A 10,740-nucleotide genomic window follows, 5' to 3' on the forward strand; every position below is an offset into this window, starting at 1 on the left:
CTGCCTGTTTGGCCCTGTCCGGGGGTATCATCAGATGGGGCCACAGTGTCTCCTGACCCCTCCTGTCTCAGCCTCCAGTATTTATTCTGCAGTAGTTTGTGTCGAGGGGCTTGGGTCAGTCTGTTATATCTAGAGTATTTCTCCTGTCTTATCCGGTGTCCTGTGTGAATTTAAGTATGCTCTCTCTTATTCTCTCTTTCTCTCTTTCTTTCTTTCTTTCTTTCTCTCTCTCGGAGAACCTGAACCCTAGGACCAAGCCTCAGGACTACCTGGCATGATGACTTCTTGTTGTCCCCAGTCCACCTGGCCGTGCTGCTGCTCCAGTTTTGACTGTACTGCCTGCGGCTATGGAACCCTGACCCTGGCTATGAACATTTGAACATCTTGGCCATGTTCTGTTATAATCTCCACTCAGCACAGCCAGAAAAGGACTGGCCACCCCTCATAGCCTGGTTCCTCTCTAGGTTTCTTCTTAGGTTTTGGCCTTTCTAGGGAGTTTTTCCTAGCCACCATGCTTCTACACCTGCATTGCTTGCTATTTGGGCTTTTAGGCTGGGTTTCTGTACAGCACTTTGATATATCAGCTGATGTAAGAAGGGCTATATAAATACATTTGATTTTGATTTGTGGGCGTTCTAGAGCAAAACAACTGACATGAGTTTCATCTTTCCATAGAGGGGTCATACTAGTCTGTAGCTCAATCTGTCCGGAAGTTACAGACAGAAGTTGGCAGAAGAGGCTGTCAAATCAAAGGCACTCCTTTGATATAAAGTAGGTTTTTACAAAAATGACAAAACGTGTAGCCTTGTCACTTTCACAAGAGTAATAACATGTTCACCTACTTAAGACATTGTCTCTAGTACAGAGTTTCCAAACTTAGAGGTGCAACATCGCGAGACTTCTGGGAACACTTGCGAAACAGACCAAACCGACCAGGCCGGGGTTTGGGGTTTGAGAAGTCAATGAGAGAATTCAAAAATGATTCCTTAGTAGTTCATTTTCTTGAAATCTAAAGGCACAACCTAGATTTGATTGTGTGATCAGGGATTTATTTTGGAGAAGCAGTTTCTGCCTATCTTCCTACTGTACTGTCTTTGTCTCTAGCCTCTGCTGGGTCCAACAAATTGGATGTTCCGTTTCAGGTGAAATGGAAAGAAAGCCTTTGACATGACTTCTGCTTTTGGACCATAATAAGGCAACACTTCATCTTAACTCCTCCTCCACATTTACTGGATTGGTTGAACAGTGCAGAAGTGAACCACCCCTGACAGTTGTTTTTCTTCTCGTCAAGACCAGGATGCAGGGGATCTAGGTTCAGATATCTTTTTTTATGCCTGCTATATTAGGTTAGATGTCTCAGAGAGTAACAAGTAATTAATTGCCTCTTTACATCAAAAGCCCTTTAATGTATTAATAACAGAACACTGCGAAATGTGATTAACAACATGGAGAAACATAACAGTGTAGTCTGACTCATGCTTTTCTAATATGTAGATTGTATACTGATATATATATATTTTTTTTAAATAAATTATGCCGATTTGAAACCTGATGCATTCAAGTCCACAGAAACACCATCTGACGGTTACAAACTCATTAAATTTGAAGTCCATTTTTTACATGACATTAAATTATTATTATTTTAGAATCTCATCACAGTATTCTACAAACACGTTTTACACGTCTCATAAGTACAGATACTAAACGCAACAGAGCTTACCCACACGCACACATATATAGAGAGAGATACATTTTTTTTGTAAACCTATGTGTGTGAAGTCTGGCAAATGATCTTCTTGAAAGATCTCCGAAAATCGCGATTAAATATTGTATAAATGATAGGATTCACTGAACTGTTACAGTAACCAATCCAGAAAAACAGATTAAAGAGAGCATCCGGAACTGGGCAACAATCTCTGCATATTGCGTGCAGACTGTATGTAAAAAAGAATGGGAACCAGCAGAGTACAAACACCCCCATCACCACTGCAAGGACAAACGTAAAGCGCTTTTCACGCATCTGCGCCAGTTTGGTCTTTGACAGTGACATCTGTCTAATCTTTTGCTCATGAGAGAGCTTCGCGTTGCGGTTTGAAGCCCATGACACGCGGCAACTCTGTTTTGGGAAAGTGTTTGCGCCCTCCACTTTCCCTCTCTTGGAGAAGAGACAGTTCTTGGGTTTGCTGTCGGCGATGCAGCTCTCCTCCAGGTCAATATCATCGAGCTCTCCTTTCCGCATGTGGCCACCTAAACTGGGGCTGCTGGGGCTCTCCACCTCAAACTTCCTCCTGGGCACGAAGCAAGTCTCCGACTGCGAAGGCTGTCTCTCCGTTCCGTTCTTTGCTGCAAACACAGTTGATGCGCGCTGCTTGGCCACTTTATATATTTTACAATACACCAGAATCATGATTAGTCCCGGGGCGAAAAATGATACCAGACAAGACGAGAGAATATACCATGTTTCGTTGTTGAGCAAGCACTCATGCTCGTCGTGTTTGGTCATAAGTAACGGTGGAAAAGAGATGACTGCTGATATGACCCAGACCACGGTGATCATACACTTAATACGCTTGGGCGTCCTCTTCCGATTGTAGCTAACAGCTTTGGTTACAGACCAGTACCTGTCCAGACTTATGGCACAGAGGTGCACTATGGAGGACGTGCAGAAGAGGACGTCAAGGGCCAAGTAGAAGGCGCACCAGGTGCTGCCAAAGTACCAGTAACCCATGATCTCGTTGGCGAGGGAGAAAGGGATGACCAAGGTGGCCACTAATATATCTGCCGATGCCAAAGAGACAAGGAAGAGATTCTGCGGCGCACGGAGCGCGCGGCTGGTGAAAACGGCCACCACAACAAGTACATTCCCTACGATTGTCACCAGAATGATAACGGTGACCAGAAACACGATGAAGACGGCCACGCTCTGGGAGTGAGGCAGAGGTCTTTGGGCACTCGTGCCATTAGTATCCTCTGATGAGTTCGCTGCGGCAAAAGTTGTTGGGGTTATATCCATTCTGGATAGACACGTCTGTTCCTCCCCATTCTCCTCATGCATTCCAAGTAGAGATACACAAGGCGACGGTCGCAAATTGCGCAATTTGATCAAAGTAGTAATTTTCATCTAAACAGTTGACTCATTATGTGGAAACATCACTGTTCAATCGAAATCACAGACGGAATGACCAGGAGAAGTAACATCCTGCAGTGTTTTGTTTTTAGTGCGTGCGCACAAGGTTGCCCGCGACTCCAACAATGCCTGGCCACGCTCTACAGTTTGTATTTGTGCAATGAAAAATGATTTGAATGTATGGTTCCCTCGCGTACGACGGCAGTCCAAAAAACCAGGGTCAGATGGTAGCCTGAAGTTCCTACTTTAATCTGGTCGTTGCGCATTGGCCGCGTTCATGCTAGAGTGGAGAGGAATGTCAGTTCGGAGAGAGGGAGAGGGAGAGGGAGAGAGGGAGAGGGAGAGGGAGAGGGAGAGGGAGAGAGAGAGAGAGAGAGAGAGAGAGAGAGAGAGAGAGAGAGAGAGAGAGAGAGAGAGAGAGAGAGAGAGAGAGAGAGAGAGAGAGAGAGAGAGAGAGATGGGGGGCGGTTACTGCGCAATTACGCACATAATTAAACCATGGGAATAGGGTAGTAATGGCAGTCAAGACAGGTGAATTTATTGCCAAATGAACACAACATCACCGTTTGGAAATCTGTGCAAATGTTCTAGTTATCTTTAGAAGCTAACATAACGTTAATTGTCAAACGCGGTGCGTTCAGTTAATTCGATCAATAATAAAATACACATTTAATTAGAACTGCGTTATCTGAAGCCTGGAGGCTCAAATAATTTGAAATTCTGCCCCACAGCCAACCAGCTAATAGTTTGTTGTGTCACACATACACACACTTTAACTATGACACTTGTATTCACTATGAAACATGATGATGACCAAGCCACCTGATATTTTGATATGTCGATACATATGCGGTGAGCTACAGAACTATTGGGATAGTGACAGATTTTTAGTTGTTTTGTCTCTACTCCAGCACTTATAACATGACTATGAGGTTAAAGTGCAGACTGTCAGCTTTAACTTGGAGGTATTTTCATCCATGTCGGGTGAACCGTTTAGAAATTACACCACTTTTTGTACACAGTCCCCCCATTTTAGGTGACCAAAAGTATTGGGACAAATTCACGTATGTGTATTAAAGTAGTCAAACGTTTAGTATTTGGACTCATGTTCCTAGAATTCTGAAACTTTGATACTTTTTCTGTTTGTTTTGGTTGTGTGTCCGATAATTTTGTGCCCAATAGAAATTAATGGTAAATAATGCATTGTGTCATTTTGGAGTTAATTTTAAATAAGAATAGAATATGTTTCCAAAAACATCTACAGTAATGTGGAATCTACCATGATTACGGATAGTCCTGAATAAAATGAGAAAGTTAGACGCACAAATGTCATACCCCAAGACATAATCTCTCACCATTACAATAACAGGGGAGGTTAGCATTTTTGGGTGGTGGGGTGATGATATTTGTGCATCTGTCACTTCCTGACCATAGTGCTTATGTGTTTTGCTTGTTTTAGTGTTGGTTAGGACGTGAGCTGGGTGGGCATTCTATGTTGTCTGTCTAGTTTGTCTGTTTCTGTGTTCGGCCTAATATGGTTCTCAATCAGAGGCAGCTGTCAATCATTGTCCCTGATTGAGAATCATATATAGGTGGCTTGTTTTGTGTTGGGATTTTGTGGGTGTTTGTTTCCTGTGTCAGTGTTTGTGCCACACAGGACTGTGACGGTTAGTTTGTTTGTTATTTTGTATAGTGTCTTGTTTTCGTGTAAATTTAAATCATGGAAACTTACCACGCTGCACATTGGTCCTCCGATCCTTCTCGCCTCTCCTCATCCGAGGAGGAGGAAGAGCTAGACTGCCGTTACAGCATCTGTAACTTTCTCACTCACCATTATTAATAATTTATTCAGGACTACCTGTAATCATGGTAGCATCCACATTAATGTAGAAGTGTTTAGAAACAGTCTTATTTACAATAAAAGTGAATCCAAAATGTCACAACACATGTTTTGCCATTCATTTCTATTGGGCACAAAATAATCTGAAACACAACCATCACAAACAGTAAATGCATCCAACAAGTTTGTAGAGTCACAAGCTTGATGTAATCATTATGTGCTCAGAATATGGGTCCAGATACTAAACTTTGACTACTTTAATACACATAAGTGAATTTGTCCCAATACTTTTGGTCCCCTTAATGGGAGGACTATGTTCAAAAAGTGTTGTGACTTCTAAACGGTTCACCCGATATGGATGAAAATATTACATTACTGTAAGTACCACATGTGGGAATCCAGTACCTGACTTTTGTCATCTCTTCAATCTCAACCTACAGGAAAGTGTGCCCTCGGGCCTGGAGGGAAGCAAAAGTCATTCTGCTACCCAAGAATAGCAAAGCATCTTTAACCAACCAACCAATCAACCTGCTACCAACCCCCCAAAAATGGTGTTTGACCAGATACAATGCTATTTCACCGTAAACAAATGAACAACTAACTTTCAGCATGCTTATAGGGAAGGGCACTCAACATGTACGGCACTTACACAACTGACTGATGATTGGCTGAAATAAATTGATAATAAGAATCTTGTGCTGTTTTGTGAGACTTCAGTGCAGCTTTTGACATTGTTGATCATAATCTGCTGCTGGACAATGTACAGTACCAGTCAAAAGTACATTGTAGAATAATAGTGAAGACATCAAAACTATGAAATAACACATATGGAATCATGTAGTAACCACAAAAGTGTTGAACAAATCAAAATATATTTAATATTTGAGATTCTTCAAAGTAGCTGTAAGGTTCTGTATTTATTTTCTTAGTGACCCTTGTGTTCTGTTTCGTTGTGTTCTTGAACGTAGCCCTGTTTCTTTGTATTTTTTTTTTTTACGTAGCCCTGTCTTTCATTTTTGTTCATTGATTTCACCTGTGTTAGTTACTCACCTGTTCTCATCAGCTCCTTATTGAGTTCAGTTCATTCTGTTTGTGCCTTTGTGAGGTATTCTGTCATGAATACTCAGGGAGAAAAAGGTGTAGATTCACACGCAAAGCACGGCAGGTGTTTATTTCGCCTTCGCAGAAGGCAGGCCAATGGTCATACACAGGTAGGCAAACAGGCAGGTGAATCAAAACTAGGACTATAGGCTATAACTGGTTCTCACAAACGAGATAGGAAAAGGCTTAGTAGAGTCAAAACGAACAATACCTCACAAAGGCACAAACAGAATGAACTGAACTAAATAAGGAGCTGATGAGACCAGGTCAGTAACAAACACAGTTGAAATCAATGAACAAAAATGAAAGACAGGGCCAGGTTCAAGAACACAAAGAAACAGGGCTACGTTGAACAGGGCTACAATGAAACAGAACACAAGGTTGACTAAGAAAATCAATACAGAACCTTACAGTAGCCACCCTTTGCCTTAATGACAGCTTTGTACACTCTTCACATTCTCTCAACCAGCTTAATGAGGTACTGTTCCAAGATCTTGGAATGAACAATGTGGAAATTGAGCACGTTGATGAGACTAATGCTGCTTGTTGTCACGACCGTTATATGACGAATGAGTGGACCAAGGCGCAGCGTGAAAGAAAGCCATCTTCTTTTAGTGAAGAAAAACAAACACTTCCCAAACGAAAAAAAAAAAAAACGATTGTGAAGCTAAAACGAACTAAGTGCACACATGCAACATAGAACATAGACAATTACCCACAATCACCTAAAGCCTATGGCTGCCTTAAATATGGCTCCCAATCAGAGACAACAATAAACAGCTGTCTCTGATTGAGAACCAAACCAGGCAACCATAGACTTTCCTAAACCTCTCTACTGAACACAACCCCATACACTATACAAAACCCCCTAAACAATACACACACCCTAAACTAGACAAAACACACAAACATCCCATGTCACACCCTGACCTAACTAAACTAATAAAGAAAATCAATATAACAGAGGCCAGGGTGTGACACTTGTTGTGTAACCCTGGATTGTAAACTGTAATGGTCAAAACATATTGATGAAACGGTAGCTAAGATGGGGAGAGGTCTGTCTGTAATAAAGCGCTGCTCTGCTTTCTTGACATTGCTATTAACAAAACAAGTCCTACAGGCCCTGGTTTTGTCGCACCTGGACTACTGCCCAGTCATATGGTCAAGTGCCACAAGGAGGGATATAGGCAAGTTACAGTTGGCCCAGAACAGAGCAGCACAACTGTCCCTTAAATGTACACAGAGAGCTACGTAACCCCATTGACATGCATGTCAATCTCTCCTGGCTCAAAGTAGAGGCGAGATTGACTGCATCACTACTTGTCTTTGTGAGAGGTATTGACATGTTGAAAGCACAGAGCTGTCTGTTTAAACGACTAGCACACAGCTCAGACACTCATGCATACCCCACAAGACATTCCACCAGGGGGTCTCTTCACAGTCCCTAAGTCCAAAACAGACTCTGGGAAACGCATAGTACTACATATAGCCATGAATACTTGGAACTCAATTTCACATCAAGTAACTCATGCAAGGTGTAAAATCAGATTTAAAAAACCCAGATCAAACGACACCTTACGGAAAAACGTGTGAAGAGAGAAACACACACAAGGCACACACACACCATAGCACACGCAATCTACACACACGTACATTGTAATATTGTTGTATGGTGGTATTATACATGTTGTATTGTAGATATGCAGTGGTGTAATAATGTTATATAATGTACAGTTGTTGGGTTTTTTTGTGTGTGTGTGTGTGATGTAAGTGCCTTAATGTGTTTGGACCCAGGAAGAGTAGCTGCTGCCTTGGCAGGAAATAATGGGGATCCTTAATGAATACATATACAGAAACTAGGTCAAAGGGAGGTTGTTTTATACAACTGGCTTGCTGTCTTTAATGATAGTGTTATTTACTGCAAGGTTACTGTGCTCTGTGGAAACACACTTCATTATGCTATCCAACCACATCTGTCTCTTTCAGTTTAAGCCATTGAGAAAATGGATGTGCTATGAAAACCCTAGTGAAGTACGCTCCTGAATAGCATCATTTTTTAACACCAATTATTGGTTATTATTGGCCTTGTTGGTAATTTCACTCACATGCGGATGTCAAGAAAGGCTTTTCTATACAGACCTTGAGGCAGAGGGAAATTAGATTATTTTTTATTTTTTTGAATTGTCTCTTCATATAGATGATGATTATTCCATTTGGGATTGGCACTATATGTTATCTGCATTAGTTCTAAGTCCCCTGTGCCACCCATAAAAACAGGCTGACTGTGGAGAGGCACGGATGGTGGAGCTGGGAGTTCTAAGTCCCCTGTGCCACCCATAAAAACAGGTTGGGAGGGATGTTAATGCCCTTTGTGCGTGTGAAGCACCGCTGGGGGAGGCAGGCTGTCCCTGCTGGTGTTGTGTGCTTGTAATTACTCTTTTAATGTGGGTGATCAAACAACCAGAGCTGGAGGGGATGTTGTGTGTGCGGGGGACAGTCTTACCAATGACTGGATTACTCTCATCCGACTCCTCTCTTCCCATCCTCTCTTTGCTCCTTCTAAACCTGTTCTTCCTTGTGCCATATGCCTCCTTTTACACTTAAAAGAGAGCATGCCCTGTACTTAAGCAATAAGGCTCGAGGGGGTGGCGTGCAGTGCCTTGCAAAAGTATTCATCCCCCTTGGCGTTTTTCCCATTTTGTTCCATTACAACCTGTAATTTAAATATACTTTTATTTAGGTTTAATGTAATGGACATACACAAAATAGTCCAAATTGGTGAAGTGAAATGAAAATAAAATCTTGTTTCAAAAAAATAAATAAAAATTTAAATGGAAAAGTGGTGCGTGAATATGTATCCTTTGCTATGAAGCCCCTAAATAAGATCTGGTGCAACCAATTACCTTCAGAAGTCACATAATTAGTTAGATTGCACACAGGTGGACTTTATTTAAGTGTCACATGATCTCAGTATACATACACCTGTTCTGAAAGTCCACAGAGTCTGCAACACCACTAAGCAAGGGGCACCACCAAGCAAGCGGCACCATGAAGACCAAGGAGCTCTCCAAACAGGTTGGGGACAAAGTTGGGGCGGCAGGTAGCCTAGTGGACTTGGACTTGTAACCAAAAGGTTGCAAGATCGAATCCCAGGGCTGACAAGGTAAAAAAGCAGTTGTTCTGCCCCTGAAGGCAGTTTACCCCCGTCATTGAAAATAAGAATTTGTTCTTAACTGAATGCCTAGTTAAATAAAATAAAAGGTTATGGAGAAGTACAGGTCAGGGTTGAGTTATAAAAAAATATCAGAAACTTTGAACATCCCGCGGAGCACCATTATTAAAAAATTGAAGTAATATGGCACCACAACAAACCTGCCAAGAGAGGGCTGCCCACCAAAACTAACAAACCAGGCAAGGAGGGCATTAATCAGAGAGGCAAGAAAGAGACCAAAGATAACCCTGAAGGAGCTGCAAAGCTCGACAGTGGAGATTGGATTATCTGTCCATACCCCTTTAAGATGTACTCCACAAAGCTGGGCTTAAGGAAGAGTGGCTAGAAAAAAACATTGCTTAAAGAAAGCTATAAGCAAATATATAGCGTTTAGTGTTCGCCAAAAGGCATGTGGGAGACTCCCCAAGTCTCAGATGAGACTAAAACGAAGCTGTTTGGCCATCAAGGAAAATGATCAATCACCCCGAGAACACCATCCCCACAGTAAAGCATGGTGGTGGCAGTATCATCGCCAGGGACTGGGAAACTGGTCAGAATTGAAGGAATGATGGATGGTGCTAAATACAGGGAAACCTGTTTCAGTCTTCCAGAGATTTGAGACTGGGACAGAGGTTCCCCTTCCAGCAGGACAATGACCCTAAGCATACTGCTAAAGCAACACTCGAGTGGTTTAAGGAGAAACATTTAAATGTCTTGGAATGGCCTAGTCAAAGCCCTGACCTCAATCCAATTGAGAGTCTGTGGTATGACTTAAAGATTGCAGTACACCAGCGAAACCCATCCAACTTGAAGGAGCTGGAGCAGTTTTGCCTTGAAGAATGGGCAAAAATCCCAGTGGCTAGATGTGCCAAGCTTATAGAGACATATCCCAAGAGACTTGCAGTTGTAATTGCTTCAAAAGGTGGCTTTACAAAGTATTGACTTTGGGGGGGGTGAATAGTTATGCACACTCAAGTTCAGTTTTTTGTCTTATTTCTTGTTTCACCCCTAAAAATATTTTGATTCTTCATGTTGTGTAAATCAAATGATACAACCCCCCCCCCAGAATCTATTTTAATCACAGGTTGTAAGGCAACAAAATAGGAAAAATGCCAAGGGGGTGAATACTTTCGCAAACCACTGTATATGGCCAATATACCATGGCTAAGGGCTGTTCTTATGCACGACGCAAAGCGGAGTGCCTGGATACAGCCCTTAGGCGTGGTATATTAGCAATATACCACAAACCCACGAGGTGCCTTATTGCTATTATAAAGTGGTTACCATCATAATTAGAACAGTAAAAATACATGTTTTGTCATACCCATGGAATACGGTCTGATATACGACGGCTGGCTGTCAGCCAATCAGCATTCTGGGCTCAAACCACCCAGTTTATAATTTTGAATAATGCATATCTCCAGTGGACACAACAGAACCCAAATAACAGAGAATGGAAAC

General features: G+C 42.1%; 1 protein-coding gene across 1 annotated transcript; it reads right to left on the reverse strand.

Annotated features, from left to right (window-relative positions):
- Positions 1-1,385: 1,385 nt before the first annotated feature.
- LOC129863528 (alpha-2Db adrenergic receptor-like) lies at positions 1,386-3,444 on the reverse strand. Its single transcript, XM_055935576.1, has one exon. The coding sequence runs from the start codon at positions 3,119-3,121 to the stop codon at positions 1,766-1,768; it is 1,356 nt and encodes a 451-aa protein (XP_055791551.1). The 5' UTR covers positions 3,122-3,444; the 3' UTR covers positions 1,386-1,765.
- Between the last annotated feature and the right edge of the window lie 7,296 nt (positions 3,445-10,740).

This window comes from Salvelinus fontinalis, chromosome 10 (genome assembly GCF_029448725.1).
Source record: "Salvelinus fontinalis isolate EN_2023a chromosome 10, ASM2944872v1, whole genome shotgun sequence".
Taxonomy (NCBI): domain Eukaryota; kingdom Metazoa; phylum Chordata; class Actinopteri; order Salmoniformes; family Salmonidae; genus Salvelinus; species Salvelinus fontinalis.

Excerpts from the sequence above, each read along its gene's own strand:
- LOC129863528 (XM_055935576.1), bottom strand. The coding sequence starts at position 3,121 with ATGAAAATTACTACTTTGATCAAATTGCGCAATTTGCGACCGTCGCCT.